The 23,196-nt window shown below is 49.9% G+C and overlaps 2 protein-coding genes across 3 annotated transcripts in view; both read left to right on the forward strand.

Annotated features, from left to right (window-relative positions):
• Positions 1 to 17,465, forward strand: part of NPEPPS (aminopeptidase puromycin sensitive) — a 29,699-nt gene extending 12,234 nt beyond the window's left edge. The window contains exons 7-23 of the mRNA XM_064636751.1: positions 108 to 141; positions 1,455 to 1,569; positions 3,711 to 3,875; positions 4,706 to 4,810; positions 5,099 to 5,159; positions 5,950 to 6,059; positions 6,605 to 6,668; positions 7,239 to 7,378; positions 8,873 to 9,007; positions 9,961 to 10,180; positions 10,633 to 10,775; positions 11,169 to 11,225; positions 11,644 to 11,751; positions 12,181 to 12,336; positions 12,434 to 12,481; positions 15,432 to 15,580; positions 17,308 to 17,465. Of these exons, the coding sequence (XP_064492821.1) occupies positions 108 to 141; positions 1,455 to 1,569; positions 3,711 to 3,875; positions 4,706 to 4,810; positions 5,099 to 5,159; positions 5,950 to 6,059; positions 6,605 to 6,668; positions 7,239 to 7,378; positions 8,873 to 9,007; positions 9,961 to 10,180; positions 10,633 to 10,775; positions 11,169 to 11,225; positions 11,644 to 11,751; positions 12,181 to 12,336; positions 12,434 to 12,481; positions 15,432 to 15,580; positions 17,308 to 17,443 (1,946 nt within the window). The 3' untranslated portion in view covers positions 17,444 to 17,465. The remainder of the gene's footprint in view (positions 1 to 107; positions 142 to 1,454; positions 1,570 to 3,710; positions 3,876 to 4,705; positions 4,811 to 5,098; positions 5,160 to 5,949; positions 6,060 to 6,604; positions 6,669 to 7,238; positions 7,379 to 8,872; positions 9,008 to 9,960; positions 10,181 to 10,632; positions 10,776 to 11,168; positions 11,226 to 11,643; positions 11,752 to 12,180; positions 12,337 to 12,433; positions 12,482 to 15,431; positions 15,581 to 17,307) is intronic.
• Positions 17,466 to 22,494: 5,029 nt separating this feature from the next.
• KPNB1 (karyopherin subunit beta 1) overlaps positions 22,495 to 23,196 on the forward strand; it is a 28,014-nt gene continuing 27,312 nt past the window's right edge. Inside the window, exons 1-2 of one of the 2 annotated variants that reach the window (XM_064636746.1) lie at positions 22,495 to 22,804; positions 23,032 to 23,090. In XM_064636746.1, the coding sequence (XP_064492816.1) occupies positions 22,765 to 22,804; positions 23,032 to 23,090 (99 nt within the window). In that variant the 5' untranslated portion in view covers positions 22,495 to 22,764. The remainder of the gene's footprint in view (positions 22,805 to 23,031; positions 23,091 to 23,196) is intronic. The other variant, XM_064636745.1, reaches the window with a different exon arrangement.

A 23,196-nucleotide genomic window follows, 5' to 3' on the forward strand; every position in this document is an offset into this window, starting at 1 on the left:
GTAAAGTAACTCACTTTATTGATGAACTGTATTTCATTTGAATTTTAAACGTTTAGGAAGAGGTGTGTGTATCAATATCAATAAACCTTTGTATTTATTTTATAAAGGTGCCATGGAGAACTGGGGCCTTGTTACTTATAGGTATGCTGTTAAAATACTGTCTTTCCCCCTCTTTGTTCACTAATTCTTGGAATAACTGGATTAGCTTTAGGGAGCTGTAATTACTGGGTGTCATCCCAAATGAGACAGAGTAAATACCTTCAATTTTTGCTTCGGTTTGGATCATTTTGGTGGCGTTGAACAGCTCAGGAAGGCAAAACATCAGCTCTTGCAGGTGCTGTCCAAGGGTGTGAGGTTTTTAAGTGTCTGGCAGCACTGCCTGTTCTGCAGGAAAACTTTCCTGGCCCCTTTTTTTCCCCCCTGTAAAACTCACTGACAACAGCTGGAAGAGTTTCTCCTTTTACCTCGTGGGCAAGTTGGTAAATGTAACACCCACAGAGGAACCATGTGGAGATGAGCAAATCAAAACCATTAACTTGCCTTTCTTTTCAGTTCGATTTTTTTTTTCCCCCTCCTTCTGATCAAGTACTTTTGGCTTGACATTATTCCATTGTCCATGCTCGTTGTCCCAAGGATTTCCCTGCATTTTGAAACAACCTGTAAGCTCCGGACCCGAAATCCTGAAATGGTTTCAATTCCTTCTGCTCGAGCTTTTGATTTGGCCTCAAAAAAATCCACACAGAAATTCGAGCCCAGGTTTCAAATCTGTTTGTCTTCTCACTGCAATTCTGAGGAAATCTGATATTTTGCTCCCTGTGGAAAAGAAAAATACGTGTGTTTATCCTGGATGAGGGGAATTTTTTGGAAGCTCAACGGTGCTGTTCATTTTCCCCCCTTATGCCGAGTTTGGGTTGGCTCCATCCCTTTGGGAGGCACCAGCTGAGGTGCTTTCCCTGGAATTTCAGCATTCCAGGGGTTTTTAAGAGACCCCCCAAAGCCCTGCTGGTGGCTAGGGGAAGGTTTGTGCCTGGCTCAGGGAGCACAAGTGGAGAAACTTGTGTAAGACCTCTTGGAAGAGCCAGAATTCCTTTGGGAAGGAGGGAGGCAGGGCAGACGTGCTGTGCATCTCTCCTGCAGCTGAGGTTCTTAGGTTATGTAGGAGAGCTGGCTGATAAATAAAGGATGAACTTTTACTCCTGCCTGGCTTTTTCCACTTGTCTTCTTGCATGCCATAAGGAATTCCTGCTCCAAAGCATTCCAAAAGCTGTGGAACTGCCCAAATGTCTACGCTGAAGTAGCTTTTGGGTTTGGTTTTTTTTTTATTATTATTATTTTTTCAGTCGTGCTGATCACTTTTTAGCTTATTTAGGTGATTTAACCTGCTTTTTGACTGTGTTTTTTCCCCCTGGGCTCATCCACCCCCTTGCTCAGTTCTCCCTCTCTCTCCACCACAGGGAGACAGCTCTGCTCATTGACCCCAAAAATTCCTGTTCTTCATCTCGCCAGTGGGTTGCTCTGGTTGTGGGACATGAACTGGCTCATCAGTGGTTTGGAAACCTTGTGACCATGGTATGTAACAGCTACAAATCCTGGGTAACAGCTACAAATCCTCCGTGCCCAAATGCATTTGAGTGCCCCCAAACAGCAGCTGGGCATCTTTAAATTAAATATTACATTTATTAAGCCGTGCTTTATTCCCACTTTATTCTTTACATTCCTGGATCTTTTCCAGGTGAATTAATCTGGAGTTGTTTGGGTGTGGCCCTTGTTAGAATTTAGCAATATTCCAGTGTTTTCCTTTCAGCTGGGAATGATCCACCTGTCAGGCTTCATCCCAAGCAGTCCCAGCTCATTCCACATCCTTGCAGCTGAAAAGTTCCTCAGTAGTAACTCCTGTGAATTCCTTGGGATAAATGTGGAGCAAATGCCCAAATGGTTTGGAATTTAACTCATTTTAGTGCTCAAACCAACCCTGGAGCTGTCAGAGCTTCTGCTGGGAACAAATGGCTCCAGCTCCCTCTGGGAATTGGATTTGATGTTCCTGTTCCAATCCCTGCTGGAATCCAAATATTTCCCAGGTTCTGAAGTTCTTTTTTTAGTAAGAAATTAGTGTTTGGTGGAAAAAAAAAAATGGTTTGGAGCCCTAAATCTTCACTCTTTAAACTGTCAGTGAATGGAGGGGGACACAAACCCAGCGTAAATATGAATTTTAGTATTAATTTTAATATAAATTAAACCAAAAAGCAGAGTTTGGGAGACTTTTCTCCGGGGCCATGGAGGCAGCTCTGGCCATTCCTGTCTGTGGCAGCTTCCATGTGAGAGCAGCACAGTGTCTGCAGGGAAAAGCAGGAGTGAAGTGGTGTATTTTTAGCTGTCAGTGGAGTTGAACAGCTGGAAGCAGGGAGAGCCAGCATCCTGTGACAGCCTGTGGGATGCCAGGAAATGCTCACACTCCATTAGTGACCACAAACCTGTGGAGAACTGGGGACAAAAAGGGCTGAGAAAGTTCACAAAACCCTCTAAAACATACATTAAATCAGCTTTTTCCTTTCCTTTTGAAGCTCTAGCTTTCCCCAAAATTTCCTTTAAGAGCTTTTTCTTGTTGGTTATTATCTTCTGTGATGCAGCTCTGCAACAGGAAAAGGCATTCCAGTGTTAGATAATTCCAAGAAAATCAGCTTTCCCTCCTCTCTAACGAGGGGAATGGAGCAGAAAACCTCAGTGGCATCTCTGCTTTGCTTTGCCACTTCTGGCCAGCACAATATCCCAGTTTTTCTGATAAATAAGAACTCCAGGTGTGTGAAGAATTCCTGGGTGTGCTGGAGCCTTGTCTGGGAAACAGGTGCACCAGAGATGTAAAAGAAAATTGGGTGGTCTTCACTCCAAAAATAAAGCAGTGGAGTTTGTCACAGCTTTCCCTGTGGAAATTCCACCCTCCCAGGGGGCAGTGGTTCATTCAGAGGAGAAGCAGGAGGTTTTTGGGACTGGATCCTGTCCAGCTCCTTGTGCTGAGGGAGCAGTGGCACTCTGAGTTACCCACCCCTTTTGCATTTAAAATGGGTGGTTAAAGCATGGAAAAGGGTGTTTCCTTCCTCAGTATCCTTTTTCCTTACCTTTTCTACTTCATTTAAATATTAAATACTAATATTAAATACTAATATTCAAGTGAAAGGCAGAATTTTAAAATGTCACTGTCACATTCTTACCTTTAAAAACACAAATCCCGCTTTTGGCTGGCGAGGAACAACTTTTGAACTGCTCACCAGGCTTCAGGTTTCCATAATTCAGGATATTTCTCGAGATTCCAGGTTTTTCTCCTTAATGTAAGGAAAAAAACCCAAAGCAACAAACCCCAAACCAACTCTTTGTCCCACAATTTGGGGAAGAAAGACCCCGTTGTGTCCCCGCAGCTTTGCTGCCTCCCGGACCTGCAGCTTCTCCTGGCGCTGGGTTTTCCCTAATCCAGGCTGTTTCACGGCTCTGCTCTGACCTCTAGTCCAGGCTCTGGGAATTTCTCCTCCATGTAAAGTTCCTAAAACTTAAGGGGGAGGCAGTTTTTGGGTGCTGGTGGCTCTTCTTGCCCCGCTGATTCTTCAGAGAGGTGAATTCGTGCTCACAAGCGACGCCTCTCTGCTCTGCACTGAGTTAACCCTGCAGACTTAATTTTTTTGCTGCTTAATGGAATTTTGGCCTCTCCTTTGCCTTCCCAGGAATGGTGGACCCACCTGTGGCTGAATGAGGGCTTTGCCTCGTGGATTGAGTACCTGTGTGTGGATCACTGCTTCCCAGAGTACGACATCTGGACCCAGTTTGTCTCTGCCGACTACACACGGGCCCAGGAGCTCGATGCCTTAGACAACAGCCACCCCATTGAAGTGAGTCCTGCTTCCCCTCCTGCCTGTATCCCTGGGTTTTATTAGCCCCAGGGCAGGATTGTTTCCTGGTAATTAAAAAGGGAACTTTGTAGTCATTTCTGCCACAGAGGGAAAGCTGGAGTTGTGGTTACACCGAGGGGATTTCCCTCTGCTTCCCTCTGCTTCCCTCTGCTTCCCTCTGCTTCCCTCTATTTCCCTCTACTTCCCTCTGCTTCCCTCTGCTTCCCTCTGCTTCCCTCTGCTTCCCTCTGCTTCCCTCTGCTTCCCTCTATTTCCCTCTACTTCCCTCTGCTTCCCTCTGCTTCCCCCTGCTTCCCTCTATTTCCCCCTGCTTCCCCCTGCTTCCCCCTGCTTTCTCCTACTTCCCTCTACTGCACAAAGAAAACTCCCTTGTAATTCCCAGAGATGGAGTGTTCTGATGGCCCAAGAAGTGTTTGATGGAATAAATGCTGGGAAATGACCTTGCTTGGTGCAGCAGGTCACTGTAGAGTGATTTACTCCCTGTGTTGTGTTCACTGTCCCTGGGTTGAACAATTTCCCCTGATTTTATCACTTCAGGGCAAGTGTTGAACCAAAAGATCGAAGGAAGAACCCCAAATCTATTAGATTTAACACCAAAACCTAACTCAAAGTGTGTTTAACTTCTAAACCCAGCCATACCTGAGGAAGTTTAATTAGCTGGGTGCAGAGATCCCCTGAGACAACCCAGTGCTGGGTGTGCACGTGCCTTCTCTGGGAGAAAAGTCACCTCCCAAACTCTACCACAAGCAAAATCCAGCGTTTTGGCAGCTGAAATCCCTCTCATGGGAGTTCTCTCCTGTCTCCCCCAGGTCAGTGTGGGCCATCCCTCCGAGGTGGATGAAATATTTGATGCCATTTCCTACAGCAAGGGAGCCTCCGTGATCCGGATGCTGCACGACTACATCGGGGATGAGGTGAAGGGATGGGGCTGCAAAAGCCACCTGGGGCTTTTCAGACCTTTTTTTTTGCAGTTAAAACCAATGATTTTTAACAAAAAAAAAAAAAAATTGAACCTGTGCATTCCATGTTTTGAAAAATTCTCCCAGTTTATCCAGGCTCTGTTGGGATTAACCCAGGAGAAATGGGATAATGGGGAATACAGCAGGAATTGTAGCACTGATTGTAATTGTCCCTGGCTGATTCCTGGGGGTAAGTGTGGCACGGAGGGAGGGGCCCTGACATATCCCACTGTGTGTTCCCAGGATTTCCGGAAAGGCATGAATTTGTACCTGACCAAGTTCCAGCAGAAAAACGCTGCCACAGGTAACTGGGGTCACTGTGGGGCTTGGGGGGAAAAAAATTGGGATTTCTGGAGTCCAGCCCTTCAGTGCTGAAGGGATGAATCCTTAAACAGCCTGTTTTCCACCTGAGAGAGCTGAAATCCCAGGAAATAACTGGCTGGTTTCCACTTTGGTGCCCCTGCCCAGCCAGGATTGAGCACCCTTAGGGATTTTCTGCCCGGGGAACGAGTGGCTGAGGGGATGTGAAAGGGCTGATTTACCCTTTGCCACATTTGCACAGTCATGGAATTTAGAAACAGAGCCTTTGCTTTGCCAAGTGAGCCTTTTGCAAGCTCCCTTTTGCAGTTATTGATCGTGTGTGTGATTAAACAGGGCAAAGTCTCGTCCAACGTTCCCCCAGCAGGTTCTTTGCTTAAACCTTTTTGTGGATCAGGCAGGAATGTGCAAGTGGAACATCAAGCTCTGGCAGCCCGTGGTGTTTGCTCAGCAATTTTTAACATAATATGTAAAAAAACTAAAGGGAAAGATGGCACTATTTGAATATTTAATGTTATTTTTAAGGTATTTTTTCACGATGTGTGAAATTGCTTTATTTTTTAGTGGTAAAGAAGCTGTTCTTCCCCCCTCTCCCCCATGAGTGGTTTAAACTATTTCCTTTTTCTTGCCTCTCCTCTGTTACAATTCAATAAAAACACAACCCAAAGCATAAAGACAAACTGGAGTAAGAGCCCCCCCTCCCCTGTCATGTCCTTATAAATATATCTGCACACACTCAGACTCTGGGAGTGCTGAGTCAGACTTTTCTCCTGCAGAGGATCTCTGGGAAAGCCTGGAAAAAGCCAGTGGCAAACCCATTGCTGCTGTGATGAACACGTGGACCAAACAAATGGGATTCCCACTCATTTACGTGGAAGCTGAGCAGGTAAATCCAACCTTTGGGGTCACCTCGGAGCTGCAGCTCTGCCCTGAGCTGTGCTTTAGGATCAGCTTTAGGGCACCCACTGATCCAGGGCAGGGCTTGCTCTGTGTGCTGACAGCTCTGAGGGGAGGGAGGCACAGCTCCCTGCAGGAATCTGCTGCAAATCCCTGTGGAGTTATCCCAGGCTCTCCCTGCATCCCTGCAGTTTGCTGACGTTGGAGTTTGCTCTGTGTGTGTGAAACGTGTGCTGGGGGAGGGAGGCTCTGGCTCAGCTCCCCCTGCTTCTCATTCCACCTCAATTATGCTTATTCCACAAGATTGCAGGGGGAGGGAGGATCACTGGGAGCAAACTCAGCTGGGAATCAGGGCATGTGTGTTGTGACAGGAGCAGGGATTTGTGCTTTGGGATGAACCCTCAGGTGGATCCTTCTGGAGGAGGAGGAAACAAGTTACCCCGTTAAGCAGAGGGCACACACAGTGATAACAGCAGCTGGCATCAGGGGCTCTAAAAATTCCCTTCTCTCTTTTTCTTCCCTTTTTGTCTTCAGCAAGAAGATGACAGAGTGTTGAAGTTAGTGCAGAAGAAGTTCTGTGCCAGTGGACCATATACTGGTAAGATGAGCAGGAACAGGGTAACCCTTGCTGCTCATGCACTGGCAGCAATTTTGGGAGGTGGAACAGCCCCAGGGCAGAGCAGGGCAGTGCCCTGAGTAATTCCCACCCTGGATCCGGGTGGGAAAACGTGAGGAATTCAAAGGTTGAAGCTCTCACACGTGTGGTTCCCGTGTCCTTGCATGGAGAGCAGGATTCCTCTGCACTCCCTGGCTCCCTGTTCCTTCAGGAATGTCCAGTTTGGGGCCAGTGCTGCATCTGAGGAGCTCTGGAAGCAGCTGGTTTGGAGTGGGGGCTGCAATAAAAACCCCTCATGTGGGAGCCACCTCTGATTCCACCACAGATCCCACCCCTCTTCCATGCTTATATAAATTAAAATGTCTGCCTTCAAAGGTGATTTAAACATTCTTGGCTTTTAACTCTAAAACTGTCACTCCCCTTCAGTTTTCAGTTTTGTGCCTCTGTTCCATTTAATTTGAAGCAGCCAGTGCAGACCCTGTTTGAACACCTTGTTTTACTCAGTGCTGTGTTTTTCCTCAGACCTTCCTTTCCCCCCTTTTCTCCTTCCAGGGGAGGATTTCCCCATGTGGATGGTGCCCATAAGTATTTGCACAAGTGATGACCCCACCTGTGCCAAAATGCAGATCCTGATGGACAAACCAGAGCTCACTGTGGTTTTGAAAGACACCAAACCAGAGCAGTGGGTGAAGGTGAGTCCTGAGGAGGGAGAACACGGCTGGGGGTGGGTTTGGAGCCACTGGAATGTTCCCTTGCCTTTCATTTTCCTCTTTTTTTAAATCTATTCCTTCCCCTTGGAATCTTGTGTTTCTTCTGTGCTGCTGTTGGATTTTGGCTCCTCTCTGGACACTTCCTTAGTGGAGCCCTTTTCCCTTCCAAAACTACTCCAGACAATGTAAACTGGGACTTTTGAGGAATCCAATTAGAGGCAGCTTTGGAGTGGAAGATGTGGAGGCTTTTTTAGTCTCCCAGGGCAACCAGAGTTTAGTTCAAGTCCATCCTGAGCAAAAATAATCCTGTTTATCTTTCATTAGTGGGAAGGATTTCTGGTGGCCACTGCCAGACAAATGTGCATGTGTGAAAAAAAAGCCACTGCTAAGCTCTGCTGCAGCCAAAGGGAATCTGAGAACTGGGAGAGGGTTTAAAAACTGGGAGAGGGTTTAAAAACTGGGAGGGAATTTAAAAACTGGGAGAGGGTTTAAAAATTGGGAGGGAATTTAAAAACTGGGAGAGGGTTTAAAAACTGGGAGGGAATTTAAAACTGGGAGGAAATTTAAAACTGGGAGAGAATTTAAAAATTGGGAGAGAATTTAAAAACTGGGAGAGGGTTTAAAAACTGGGAGGGAATTTAAAAACTGGGAGAGGGTTTAAAAATTGGGAGGGAATTTAAAAACTGGGAGGGAATTTAAAAACTGGGAGGGAATTTAAAAACTGGGATGGAATTTAAAAACTGGGAGAGAATTTAAAAACTGGGAGAGGGTTTAAAAACTGGGAGGGAATTTAAAAACTGGGAGGGAATTTAAAAACTGGGATGGAATTTAAAAACTGGGAGAGAATTTAAAAACTGGGAGAGAATTTAAAAATTGGGAGAGAATTTAAAAACTGGGAGAGGGTTTAAAAACTGGGAGGGAATTTAAAAACTGGGAGGGAATTTAAAAACTGGAAGGGAATTTAAAAACTGAGAGGAAATTTAAAACTGAGAGAATTTAAAAACTGGGAGGGAATTTAAAAACTGGGAGGGAATTTAAAAACTGGGAGAGGGTTTAGAAACTGGGATGGAATTTAAAAACTGGAAGGGAATTTAAAAACTGGAAGGGAATTTAAAAACTGAGAGAGAATTTAAAAATTGGGAGAGAATTTAAAAACTGAGAGAGAATCTAAAAACTGAGAGAGAATCTAAAAACTGAGAGAGAGTTTAAAAACAGAAAGGCAGCAGTGGTTGGGCCCCTTGCTGTAGGAGCTGCTGGGGGAGCTCCCTGTCCTCTCCCTGTCCTTTTCTCCTTGGAAATTTTGATTTTTTTCCCCTCACTTCTCGCGCTTTTCTCTTTTTATTTAAATTACAACGATTCACTCCCCTGACCTGCCAAGCCTGGGGATGTTTCCACTGGTGCAAACCATTAAAAAAAACCAAAACCCCTCATTTGCCTTGTTCCCCCCTTGTAACCTGGGCTGTTTGGTCCCTGCAGCTGAACCTGGGCACGGTGGGGTTCTACCGCACGCAGTACAGCCCGGCCATGCTGCAGGCTCTCATCCCGGCCATCCAGGACCTCTCCCTGCCCCCCGTGGACAGGCTGGGCCTGCAGAACGACCTCTTCTCTCTGGTGAGTGAGAAAAGCTCCAAAATTGGGGGTTCAAGGCAGTTTTTACGGGCAAAATGCCTTTGGGGTGGCTGCATGGGGTTAATTTTTATTTATTGTTAGTGTCGTTATTTATTATCAATTATTTGTTATCCATATTATTTATTATCCATATTATTTGTTACCCATGATATTTATTATTAATATTATTTATTATTAATGTTATTTATTATTCATATTATTTATTATTCATATTATTTGTTATCCATATTATTTGTTATCCATGTTATTTATTATCAATATTATTATCCATAATATTTATTATCCATAATATTTATTATCAATACTATTTAATATCCATTTATTTATTATCCATATTATTTGTTATCCATATTATTTATTATCAATATTATTTGTTATCCATATTATTTATTATCTCTATTATTTATCAATATTATTTATTATCAATATTATTATCCATAATATTTATTATCCATATTATTTATTATCCATATTATTTATTATCCATATTATTTATTATCCATATTATTTATTATCCATATTATTTATTTTCCATATTATTTGTTATCCGTATTATTTATTATCTGTATTATTTGTTATCCGTATTATTTATTATCAATATTATTATCCATAATATTTATTATCCATAATATTTATTATCAATGCTATTTATTATCCATTTATTTATTAGTATTATTTATTATCCATAGTATTTATTATCCATAATATTTATTATCCATAGTATTTATTATGGATAATACTTATTATCCATAATATTTGTTATCTATAATATTTATTGTCAATAATAATAAATAATAAAAATAATAAAAATAAATAATAATAAAATAAATAAAATAATAAATAAGCAACAGGCAATAAGTAAATACACAAGGAGCTCTTCAATGCCTTAATTCTGCCTGAAAATAAGATTATTCTGTGTTTTTTCCCCCTGCCAGGCCCGGGCTGGGATCATCAGCACCGTGGAGGTTCTCAAAGTCATGGAGGCTTTTGTGAACGAGCCCAACTACACGGTGTGGAGCGACCTGAGCTGCAACCTGGGCATCCTGGCCACCCTCCTGTCCCACACCGACTTCCACGAGGACATCCAGGCCTTCGTCAGGGACGTCTTCTCCCCCATCGGGGACAGGCTGGGCTGGGACCCCCGGCCTGGGGAGGGTGAGCAGCCCCTGCTCTGCAGCCCTGGGGGGCCGGGCAGCTCCTGGGGGGAGGAGGTTTGGGGGGATTCTGGGAAATTGGGGTCGATAAGTCAGAATTATGGGGGGAATTCTGGGAAATTCGGTGGTGGTTTGGGAAATTTTGTGTCGATAATTCAGAATTTTGGGGGGATCTCTTTGGAAATCTTGTGTGTCAAGAATTCAAAATTATGGGGGAAACCTCTTTGGAAATCTTAGGTGTCAATAATTCAAAATTTTGGGGGAAACCTCTTTGGAAATCTTATGTGTCAGTAATTCAAAATTATGGGGCTGGAATCTTCCTCTCCTTTTTGTGAAAAAAATCAATGTATTCCCCACCAAAAATCAACGTATTCCTCCCAGCAGGAAGGAGAGGCCTGGGCTCCATTGTGTGTCCCAGTAATTACATTTTTTTTCCCTCTTCCTCACTCTTAGGTCACCTAGATGCCCTTCTGAGGGGTCTGGTCTTGGGAAAACTGGGGAAAGCTGGGCACAAGGCAACGTTAGAAGAGGCCCGACGCCGGTTTAAGGACCACGTGGAAGGAAAACACATCCTGTCAGCTGACCTGAGGAGTCCTGTAGGTTACTGCACATCCCCAAAACGCTGTCCCCACTCCCAAAAATAGGGAATTTCGAGGAAAACCAGTGTCAGGGGTGGTTTGGGTGGAGGGGGTGGGAGCTTGGCTCAGTCCAAAGCTGGGATCAGCTCCCGAAGGAAATGGTCCTGGGGAGGCTGAAATATCCCTGGATCTGCCATCCTGGGGCTTTGCTGTGGTTGGAATTGCCAAAATGATGCTGAGGTTGAGGGGAGAAAAGTGAAGGAGTTGAAGCATCTCTGCAATCCAGCCTGAGAACACACCCGGGGTCAGTGCTGGGCCTGTTCCCTGGGCTGAGTTCTGACCCCAGTGTGCACAAACTGTCCCATTCCTGGCAGTTCCAAAGGCATTCCTTGGGTTTTTGCTCTGTCCCAGGTCTATGTGACGGTGCTGAAGCACGGGGACAGCTCCACTTTGGACACCATGCTGAAGGTGGGTTCCCACTCCAACCCAGACTCAACAGCTCACCCCAAAAGCTCCTCTGGGATGTGTTTGATCCAGGCTCGGGCCCTGCTCCCTGCCTGGTGTCAAATTGCCACCTAGTGGAGTGTCCCAGCTCTCCTTTTGGGATCCTTCCTCCCTGCTGGAGGAACACTTGACCTCCTCAGCTACTTGACCTTTATATAAACAGCGATGCAAATCAGTTTATTACCGATTTAATTTGTGCTCGTGGACACGGGGTGAGTCTGTGGTGGGGGAATAACTGCAGGGTGAGTCACCAGCCAGGTCAATTTGTCACATATTGGGCTGGAAGATTAATTAGCAGCTCTGCCATACCCAGGGAGTCCATTAGGTGAGGAGTCAGCCTTTTTTATTTTGTGTTTTAACACTCTTCTCTTTGGCCCTGAAGCTCCACAAGCAGGCAGACATGCAGGAGGAGAAGAACAGAATTGAACGTGTTCTTGGAGCCATCTCTCAGCCAGAACTGATTCAAAAAGTTCTCACCTTTGCACTTTCAGTAAGTTCTTGGGAAAGCTGCTGGATAGTAGGATAATCACAATAATTATAATAATAATCCTAATATTAGGATATTCCTTCAGGGTACTGTATAACCCCTACCTTGTGGGAGTGGCAAGTGTGTTCAGAGCACTTGGGGGTACAGCACTGTGAGGATAAAATGTGTTAAAACAGGAGAAATTATCTCAATTATTAAGTCTTTGAATTGCATCTTAAAATTCTTCTTAGGGAATTTTTTTTTTCAATTGACAGATTAAACCTTTGAGTCGTACCTTAAAATTTTGGGGGTAAAAAAAAAAAAAAAAAGCTTTTATTGCCAGCTTGAGGTGTAGAAATGCACAAGGCCAATCCAGCAGGGAACAGCACGAAGCCAACGTGCTGGATTTGCTGGAGCAGGGTGGAATATTCCTTGTTTTTTCCCCATCCCCAGGAAGAGGTACGTCCCCAGGACACGGTGTCGGTGATCGGAGGAGTTGCTGGAGGCAGCAAGCAGGGCAGGAAAGCTGCTTGGAAATTTGTAAGGGACAACTGGGAGGAACTTTATAACCGATACCAAGGGGGATTCTTAATATCCAGACTAATAAAGGTACGGGCAGGGCTGAGGAGGAGCCAGACCCAAACTGTCCTGTGGGAAGGGCTGGAGGCTCTCCCTTGGCTCATGCTGGTTTTTTTTCCCCCTTCAGCTCACAGTGGATGGATTTGCAAATGATAAAATGGCTGCAGAAGTGAAGGTAAGAGCCATTAATTAAAGAAGTGGTTAATTAATCTGTGAGAGGCCTCGTGTGCCTGTCACTGAGGGGAGAGCCAGGAGTTTCCACGTGGATTCTGGTGCTGGGCTGAGGCTCTGCCCGGTTCTGCCCCTGAGCTGCACTGCTTTGGGTTGGATCCAATATCACTGGAACTCCTTCAGTTGGCATTTTCCAAGCAGTGTGCAATCCCAGTGATTTCTCTTTCCTTCTTCTGAGCTTTGATAAAACCCAGCACAGATTGGCAGCAGTTCTGAGCCTCCCCAAGTTCCACCCCGAGCTGGGGCTCATCCTCCCCAGACTGACAGGGCTCGTTTGGGGCTCCCTGGGGTGACAGCCAGGGGGAATTCCTGGCAGGAATTGGCTCAGTTCCACCCTCTGCTCCAAGTTTTCTGTGCTGTGTACAAGGGCAAGGCTTTGGCCCGGGCAGATCAGTGTCTTTGCAGAGTCTGTCTTGGGCTGGGGGCTCAGGGTGTTGTGATTTTGTTACACCCCCTTGTCTCGGTGGAGTTTTGAGAAGGGGTGTGGGCTTGATGATTTATTCTTTTACAAGAATGACTTCTTGGAGGAAGAAACCTAAAAAATGTGGCCCTTAATTATGGCTTTCCTGGTAGGAAAATACTCAGGAGAAATTCTTATTCCAAAGATCAGCTGAGCCATGAGCTCACTCTGCCCCTTTTACCATCTAGTGATTTTAGGAAAGATTTAATAGCTCAAGTGATTTTACAGAGAAATCCTGCACTATGGTTAGTATTTTTTTTTCTTAAAAAACACTTTGCAAAACATCTACCAGAAAAATCAGCCCTAACTAAATCCCAGCTCCTTTCCCAGAGAGCTCCCTGAGCCAGCACAGCGAGCTCTGAGCGGAGCAGTTCACGTGGCTGAGCCTCCGTGTCACCTTGTGGCTACACTGGTGCCAAATCCCGGGAAAAGCTGCTTGGATGGAGGCAGGGCCGGCTCCTGGCTGTGCCAGCTCCTTCTCCTTCAGCCCATTGGAAAATGCAAAGTCACAGCAGCCTCTGGGAAAGCTCCTCCAGCCTCAGCTGCTGGCGGGGGATCGATGGTGTTGGTGCTGGAGGAGGAAATGTGAGACTATCCAGCAAAACTGCCTGGGCCTTTGGAGGTCGTTGCACAGCTTGGAAAGGGGCCTGGGAGGAACGCTGGGAAACCTGATCCTGGGACAAATGCTTGTGCACAGTGGCCTCAGGCTTCCCCCACGTCTCCTTCGGGTGTCCCGAAATACCCGCTGGACCTGCTGCCTGGGGGGCTGGATTCGGCTCCTCAGGGCCACGTGCTGTCCCTGCAGCAAGGACAGGGCAGGGCAGGAGGGGGCTGCCTCATGGAAAAGCCACTGTGGCTTTCCTTTAGCATGGGAATGGAGGGGTTTTGCTGTTCCCACTCCCTGTTTGGGATTACACATCCTGCAGACTCAGCGAGGTTTTCGGTCTGTGCCCGCGTGGCCGCACCTCGAGCTCTGGGGGCAGTTCTGGGTGCCACGAGATAAGATGGATCTAAAGCTGTTGGAGAGTGTCCAAAGGAGGGTCCCAAGGATGGGGAAGGGCCTTGAGGGGAAGCTGAGGGTGAGGGCACTTGGTTTGTTCAGCTGGAGAAGAGGAGACTGAGGGTCTGCAGCTTCCTCCCGAGGGGCAGCTCCGGTCTCTGCTCTGTGTGAGCAGGGACAGCACCCAGGGAATGGCTGGAGCTGTGTCAGGGGGGCTTAGGCTGGATTTTGGGAAAAGGTTCTTCCCCCAAAGGGTGGTTGGGCACTGAGCAGGCTCCCCAGGGCAGTGGGCACAGCCCCAAGGCTGCCAGAGCTCCAGGAGCATTTGGACAATGCCCTCAGGGATTGTTGGGGTGTCTGTGCAGGACCAGTTGTATTGGTTACAGGCTGAGTTCAGTTTGTAAATATAACTCCAAAACACTAAATAACTGCCAACACTTGTTAATTGTTCCTGTTAATACTTTGTGAACTGCCAGGGCACAGCCTTGAGCTGCACCAGGGGACGTTTAGGAAGAAGTTCTTCACAGCAAGGGTGATTGGGTTTTGGAATGGACTGCCCAGGGAGGTGGCAGAGTTACCTGTGTCCTTTGTTGTCATAGATGCCATCACACACTGAGGAGTAGGTAGTGTCACTGGTCCCTGCCAGCCATTTAGGAAGAACAGGTGTGTAAGGGAAGGGCTGAAATTCTCATGCACTGTTGTAAGTGCAAAGATGAGTCATGCACGACAAGGCCTATGGGGAGACCCTGGTTGATATGAATATCACAGCTGAGGATAAGGATTAGAATCCCTCTTGCAGACATTACAGACACACATCAGCTGAGACAGCTGTTTGAGGTGGGACTGGATGTGGCATCAGTGCCACGCTCTGGGATCCGGGGCGGGGTTGGCACAAGGGTCGGACTCCACGATCTCGGAGGGCTGGTGAAGGGACTGGAGCATAAATCCTATGGGGAGAGGCTGAAGGAGCTGGGGTTGTTTAGCCTGGAGAAGAGGAGGCTCAGAGGTGACCTCATCACCGCCTATAACTACCTGAAGGGAAGTTCCAGCCAGGTGGGGGTCGGTCTCTTCTCTCAGGCACTCAGCAATAGGACAAGGGGGCACGGGCTTAAGCTCCGCCAGGGGAAATTTAAGTTGGATATCAGGAGAAAATTCTTTACAGAGAGAGTGATCAGGCATTGGAATGGGCTGCCCAGAGAGGTGGTGGATTCACCATCCCTGGAGATTTTTAAACGCAGACTGGACGTGGCACTGAGTGCCATGATCTAGTAAATGGACTGGATTTGGCCCAAGGGTTGGACTCGATGATCTCGGAGGTCTTTTCCAACCCAATCGATTCTATGATTCCAACCCGGCTGATTCTGCAATTCTGTGACTCTCAAAAGCCCAATTCCTGTTTTATCCTCACCCTGTTCCCATTCCCGTTCTACCCAGGCCTTCTTCGAGAGCCACCCCGCGCCGTCGGCGGAGCGCACGGTGCAGCAGTGCTGCGAGAACATCCTGCTCAACGCGGCCTGGCTCAAGCGGGACGCCGACAACATCCACCACTTCCTGGCCCAGCGCAGGGGCCCCCCGGCCACCGTGTGAGCCCCCTCCCCACCCCAGCCCCAGGTGCCACCCACCCACCCACCCGCCCGCCGCGGCAGAGCCCTGCCCTGGCCGTGCCCCGCGGGGGGCACAGGGACGAGCCACCCCCTCCGGAATGCCAAGAAAAATTTGGAGTACAGTACCTTTCTTCTTTTCTTTTTTCCCTTTTTTTCCCTTTTTTTTCCTTTTTTTTTTTCTTTTTTTTTTCCTTTTTTTTTCCTTTTTTTTCCTTTTTTTTCCTTTTTTTCCTTTTTTTCTTTTTTTTCCTTTTTTTCCTTTTTTTCCTTTTTTTCCTTTTTTTCCTTTTTTTCCTTTTTTTCCTTTTTTTTCCTTTTTTTCCTTTTTTTTTCCTTTTTTCCCTTTTCTTTTTCTTTTTTTTTTCTTTTTTTTTTCTTCTTTTTTTCTCTTTTTTTCCTTCTTTTTTTTTCTTTTTCTCAGCCCTCAGGTTGGGGATTGGACCGTGAATGTAGAGTTTTAACTGGTTCCTCCTGCTCACACACTCCAGATTTGGAAAAAAACAAACAAACAAACAAACAAAAATCCTGTTAAAATTATCGGCAAATCCAGCGAAAAAGAGAAAGAGAGAGAAAAAAAAACAACAAAAAGAACCCGAAAGAAATCTGTAAATATGATAGTAATAAAATAGAGCATAACAAAACTGTGAAACTTCCTCAAGCCTTGTCAGTGGTTAAAATATTTAACACCCCCCTCCCCTCCTGACACTCTTATTGACAGATGTTCTGTTTTTTACACCCTCCCCCACCCCCTAAGAAAGAAATAAAAGGCAACCAGTGGTTTCCAGGTCAGTGGAGAGGCTGGGGCAGGAAGGGGTTGAAGCCTCAGCTGGTGTGGAACAGGTCCCTGGGAAGGCAGGTAGTGCTATAACACAGTCTGTGCATCATCCCAAGGGCAAGGATTTGGGGAGATGTTCCTGCAGACCCCCCACCCCGTGGATTGTAGGTTCCCCCCTCCCTTTTGTGTCACCTCTCAGCAAAACCAAAACCTGTTCTGTTGCTCCTCCTGGGGTCCCCCCGCTGATGTTCCTTCAGAGAGAGAACGGGACTGGGAGGAAACACCTTCCACAGCCACATCCAGGAAGGGAAAGGCTCGTGCAAAATCCACTTCTCCAGTTCAGAACCGCCCCCTCCCCGTGCATGCAGGTGAGGAGGTGCCCGTGGGGCTGGGCTGGGCTCTCCTGGCCCAGCCACCACTGCTTTTCCAAAGGATCCAGCTGCTCCCACCTCCTCTTTCCGCTCCTTTCCGTGATGTCGATGGTAATTAAGAAGCCTTAAATTAGTGCTGACTGGCGTGATGATGATGATGAAGTCCAAGCTGTGTGCCATCATCCCCTCCCGAGGCAGCCTGGTACTAACCAGCCACAACACCCTCTAACAGTGCAAAGGTTGGGAGTTCCATATTTTTCCCCTCCCTCCCCCTTTTTATTCTTTTTTCTTTAACAGGAATTCGTATTTGGTGTGGCTTTAACTGTATTTCGGAAGGTCATCAGACTAACTGTCAGACTGCTTCCCTGAAACATTTTTTTGTGCTATTGTTTAAAAAAAAAACAAACCAGGAGAGAAAAAAAAAAAAAAACAAAAAGGTTACAAAGAGAGGAAAAAAAGAAAAAAAAAAAAAAAAGGAAAAAAAAAAGATTTAAAAACAGTTGGCGTTAATAAAAATGTCAATGTGAAATTCATGTCCTCATCTTGTGTTCTCTTTGAAGCCTCCAAGGACCCAAAGCTGGGAGGGGACAGTGGCCAAGGTGTCATTTACAGCCTCGAGGAACCCCCCAGTCCTCCTGGGCCATGAGTGGTAGGTCTTGGGAAGCACAGACTGTGAGTAGAGCCTGTATAATCTGAATAAAAAGCACTAAAGAACTGACCAGGACAGGCTTTGGAGCGTAAAGGAAAGGGAAAGTTAATTGTTAGTGAGCAAATTTGTATTAAAACCTAAAAAAGTTGAGGGGAGTGGGAGGAAAGTTGTGCAAAATATTGCTGAAAACCTCCAGAAATGGGAGTTTCTGGGCAGTGGAGCTGCAGAGTTCTTGAACAGCATCACACTGGGAGGGCTCAGGGAGCACAGCAGAACCTGTGTAATCTGAATAAAAAGCACTAAAGGACTGACCAGGACAGGGTTTGGAGTGTAAAGGAAAGGGAAAGTTAATTTTTAGTGAGCAAATTTGTATTAAAACCTAAAAAAGTTGAGGGGAGTGGGAGGAAAGTTGTGCAAACATTCCTAAAAACCCCCAAAAGAGCTGCAGAGCTCTTGAACAGCATCACACTGGGAGGGCTCAGGGAGCACAGCAGAACCTGTATAATCTGAATAAAAAGCACTAAAGGACTGCCCAGGACAGGGTTTGGAGTGTAAAGGAAAGGGAAAATCAATTGTGAGCGAGCAAATTTGTATTAAACACCTGAAAAGCTGGGGGGAGAGGGAACAGCATCCTGCAAACACTGCTGATCCAGGGCAGGGAAACACCCCCCAAAGAGGAGTTGAGGAGCAGCTGCAGAGCTCTGGCCCAGCATCCCCCTGGTTGGAATCCCTGGGGAAAAGGGCCCAGGAATTCTGCTGGCCCCGGGTGTTTCCCTGCCGTCAGCACTGCCCTTTCAGCACACTAAGCTGGTTTCCCTTCTGCTCCCTGCACAGACAGAATAACCTGCCAGGCTGGGAGGGGTGGCAGCCTGAGCTGGGGTGAATGGCAGCAGGAGGGGGGGTCTGGAACCAGCAGCCCCGTGGCTGTGGGCCGGGGGGGGAGCTTGTTTTGACTCCACACAAAGCAAACGACACAAGGAGGGGCCCAGAGACAACCCGGTCGTGGTCACTGAGCAAACTGAATGGTCCCTGCAGCCTGGCTGGGCCTGGGCTCCTGGGCAGGCACGGAGAGGAGGGGGCAGTGCTTCATGAGAGTAACTCTGGGCTTTGTCCACTTCAGAGGAAATCTCCTTTTTTTTTTTTTTCTCACCACAAAGTGATGCTCCGGGAGAGGGGCGGGACAAGGAGAGCAGGAGTTTGTTGTGGGTGAGGAAAGGGATGGGATGGGGCTCAAGGGATTGGTAATGAGAGAAGCTGTGGCTGCCCCAGCCCTGGAAGTGTCCAAGGCCAGGTTGGATGGGGTTTGGAGCAGCCTGGGCTGGTGGAAGGTGTCCCTGCCCATGGCAGGGGGTGGGATGAGATGAGCTTTAAGGGCCCTTTCCCACCCCGACCATTCCATAATTCTGGGAAATTTGAGCTCTAAACAGCCTGTGATGTTTTGTTCCTGCAGAGGAAGGGCCACACCTGATCCCTGTGTCCTTCCAATTGGTGCAAATAAACTCATCCTGGATTCCTCTGCTCGCTCCTTAAACCCGAACTCTGATCTGCTCAGAGTGACCCCCAAGCTCGGGATACATCCAAAATCCCAGGCGGTCCCAGCACCTTGGAATTTATGTGGGATTTTCTGAGGAAGCTGGGCAGCCTCAGGAAGGGGAAACCTCATCACCCAGTTCGTGTCCCAGCCCTGCCACGTGCTGGGATCCCCCCCAGTGCCCCGTGTCTGGAGTCAGCAGCTCCTCAGCTCCTCTCTCCCAGTTCCTGCAGTGGGTTTGTGGAAGCAGGAGATGATACAAACCTCTAACGGGGATGCTCAGTATTCCATTTATGGGAATGAGGAGAAAAGCTGCATCCAGCTCCAGTTTCCAGCCCCAGCCCAGGGGAGGTGACTCCTTGTCCTCATTTACACTGGAGTTCGGGGGCTTTCCTTTTTGCCAAGGCCAGACTTGTACTGAGTTCTTTAATTTTTTTCTCTCTCCCTGCTTTTCCAAGGGAAATTCCTGAGGGAATCCCTCCTGGTTGGCACTGCTGGGCTGTGTCCTGATGTTCAGCAACTCCAGCTCTGTGAGGCTCCTCCATTCCCATCTTGCCCCTTTTCCCCTTGGAAAAAGCTGCGAGAGAGGGAATTTCACCTGATTTCACCCCAACAGCTGCTCAGGGAGTTCCCTCTGCTCTGCTGACCAGGCCAGACCCTGGAGAGGCCACGAGAATTCCATCCCAGGCTGGATAACGTGCTGCTCCCTGTGCCAGCCTGTGAGCAGGGATTGGTCTTCAGAGTCCCTGATGTTCCCAGAGTTGTTCCCAGAGCTGTTCCCAGCTCTGCCCAGTGTGGATTTACCAGGAGCAGCCCCTTCTCCTCCTGTCCCTGCCTCTGGATCCTGTGCTCCATCAATCTCTTATCCCAGAGCTCTCCAAGCTTTGCATCACCAGGGAAGGGGTGAACACAACTCCATTCCATGGATCCAACCCCATCCACCTTCCAGAGGTCCCAGCTTTGTTTTTCCAGCTGGAGCAGCTGAGACAGGTGCAGATGAGGCATTGCAAGAACGTGGAATCATGGAATTGTTAAGGTTGGAAAAGCCCCCCGAGGTCATCAAGTCCAACCTTTAAGCAGCACTGCTGTGTCACCACTACAACATGTCCCCAGGAGCCACATCCACGAGTTTTTGAACACTTCCAGGGATGGGGACTCCACCCAGCCCTGAGCAGCCTGTTCCAATGCCTAACTGCCCTTTCCATGAAGAAATTTTCCCTGATATCCAACTAAACACCCCCCTGGCACAGCTTGAGGCCATTTCCTCTCATCCTGTCCCTCCTTCCCTGGGAGCAGAGCCCAGATTCCCACCTGGCTCCACCCTCCTGTCAGGGATTTGTGGAGAACAGTGATGGCAGCAGGACAACCAGAATCCAAATCCCCATGGATGGACCTTTTTTAGCCTTGCTTGTGACTGCACCAACCCTCAGTGCTCCTCATCCAGAGACCTCAAAGCACTTTAGGAAGCAGCTGATCCGGGTTTGCCCCCATTTTAAAACCTGAGACTCACAGCACAGGTGGCCAAAATTCCCAGATTCCCCCGCAGGCCCCTGGAAAAGGTGGGGCTGGAATCTGGGTCTCCCAAGCCCCAGAGCCCCGGTGTGTCCCTGTAACCTGAATTTTTTAGGGGAATGATGGATATTTCTGCCTTGCAGAGCTGTGGGCGAGCCCGTTTCCCCAGCCACGAATAACATCCGTCCCCAGGGCTTTGCTCCAGGGCACGAGGGAGGATTCCCTCAGGGAACGGGTTGTGTTTGTGAGGAATCAGTGCTGGGGTGGGATGGGGAGCCCTGGAGGCACCAGGGACCCGTTTGGCTGCTTTTCCTGCTGGACTGGGAAGGGAACCCTCCCGAGGGAGCAGAAGGGATGGTGATGGAGCTGCTCCTTTGTGTGTCCAGGGTTTGGGAAGCACCTGGAGCCTGGGAAGTGCCTTCCCGTGCTGCCCTGGTGTGAGGGGCTTTCCTTGCATTCCGTGGATAAATGCAGCTGTTTGCAGCTGGAATGGTGGCGCTTGGAATTCCAGGACTGAGCCGGTGTGTGCTGGGAGGGGCAGGAATGGGAATGTCGGGTTGGATGCTCCAGGTGTTTGTAACTCAAGGGTTTTCCCCTGCTGAGGTCACTGAGCTGAGAATCCCACGGAATCCTGGAATGGTTTGGGTGGGAAGGGAGATGAAGGATCATCCCCATGGGCAGGGACACCTCCCACTATCCCAGGTTGCTCCAAGCCCCGTCCAGCCTGGCCTTGGACCCTTCCAGAGATGGGGCAGCCACAGCTTCTCTGGGCAACCTGTGCCAGGGCGTCCTCACCCTCCCAGGGAAGGATTTATTCCCAATATCCCATCTAGCCCTGCCCCTCTCAGGGATCATCCCCTCCTGTCCCCATTTCCCCCCGCAGCGATGCCCGCATTCCATCGGATCCCGTTTCTGGAGCACGTCCCTTTCCCAGGAAACCAAAACACGCGGGCAGCAAGGGATGATTAATGGGATTTGAGCCCGGCGCTCCCGTGCCCGCAGCGCTGCCTCTCCCAGGGCAGCCCCGGCGCTGATCCCTCATCCCGGCCCTTCCCGGGAGGGGCCGCGTCCCAGCTAATTGTCGCTTGTCCCCGTGCCCATGGAATGCCAAAAAGCGCCCGGTTGTGTCACTTAATTGCGAATCCGCCGTTACGCGCCGTTAATTATTCACCTCCACCTTTGGCCCGCCCTTCTTCTCCCAGGCATCCCTTTTTCCCCTCCCGTATCCCGCATCCCACGGATGCGGGTCCGGCCCTTCCCTGCCCTGGCTGTGCCCCGTATCACCGCTTTCTGGGGACACACCGGGGTGCAGACGGGCACTCGAGGGTGGCCGGTGCCGGGCAGGGGAGCGGTTCCATCCCTGTCCCGGTGCTCTCGGGGCTCCGCCCGGTTACCGGCACCTGGGGCTGCGGGACACGTTTCCCGCGGGATGCCCGTCCCGTCCCGGCTCCCCGGCACCGGGCAGGACACACAAACCCAAGCCCACCCTGGACCCCGTTAAACTCGGGCAGCGCCGGCGGCTCCGCTTCCCGAGCACGTGGCTCCTCCCGGGCCGGTTCCGGTGACCGGAGCTGCCGCTGCTTCCCGGGGATGCTGCGGGCGGAGCCGCCGCCAGCAGTGCCGGTCCCGGTGGTCCCCGTGACCCCGCTTCCAGCGATTCCGGTGGTCCCGTTCCCGGTGGTCCCGGTGCCGCCCCCCTCCCCCCCCGCGGTCCTCACGTGGTCGCTCCCACCCCCTCCAACACCCCCCCCTTCCCCATTCAATGGTCCCTTCCCGGCCCCGCCCCCTCCCCGCGCGCGCCGCCGGAAGCCCCGCCCCTTTCCTTCCCTTCTCCCCCCTCCCCCTCCTTCATTCTCCAATGGCCTCGCGCCGCCCGCCCCGACCAATGGGGGCGCGGCGCGCGGGTGGGGGGGTCAGGGCGGCGGCCAATCAGCGCGGCGAGCGCGGGGCGCGCGCGCGCGCGGGGCCGCCCGGCGTATCCCTCCGCCCGCCCCGGTGCGCGCGCGCGCCGCCGCCGCCTCCGCCCCGCGCGGCACCTTTTTACCTCTCCGTTTTTTTTTTTTTTTTTTTTTTCCCTTTTCCTTTGGTTCAGTCCCGCTGCCGCACCCGGGAGGAGCCGCGCGCCTCCCCCGCGTGTCCCGCTTCCTCCGGCCTCCCGGCAAGGCCCCGGCTTTTTCCGCCCTTTCCCCTCCCTCCGGCCCGCCCCGCTCTTCCCCCCCCCACCCCCCCCCCCCCCATCCCATCCCTCCCCTTCCCCCCCTTCTCTCTGGCTCGCTCTCTCCTCCCGCTCCTCCCGCCCGGCGCCGGAGCCGCCACGCCGCCGCCATGGAGCTCATCACCATCCTGGAGAAGACGGTGTCGCCGGGTGAGGGCTCGGGGGGTGCGGGGCTGAGGGCGGGCAGGGCCCGGCGGGGCCTCGCACGGGGGGATGGCGCCCGCAGCGCGCCGGGGGAAGGGCGTGGGCGGCCCGGGGCGCGCGGGAGCCCTCCCGTGTTTGCGGTGCGGGCGCCCGAGGGGCCGCGCGGGGCGCTTGGGCCGCGCCTGACGCCGGTTCTCCCCCACCCCCCCATCCGCCCCCCCTGTCCCTCGCAGACTGCTCGGAGCTCGAGGCGGCGCAGAAGTTCCTGGAGCAGGCGGCCATCGAGAACCTGGTGAGCGCTCGGGGGGCGGCGGCGGGGCCGGCGGTGCCCGCGGAGCTCCCCCCGCGCCCCGCCCGGCCCGGCCCGGCCCGGCCGCCATGGCCGCCCCTGCCCGCGC

The sequence above is a fragment of the Pseudopipra pipra genome, chromosome 26 (genome assembly GCF_036250125.1).
Source record: "Pseudopipra pipra isolate bDixPip1 chromosome 26, bDixPip1.hap1, whole genome shotgun sequence".
Lineage (NCBI taxonomy): Eukaryota > Metazoa > Chordata > Aves > Passeriformes > Pipridae > Pseudopipra > Pseudopipra pipra.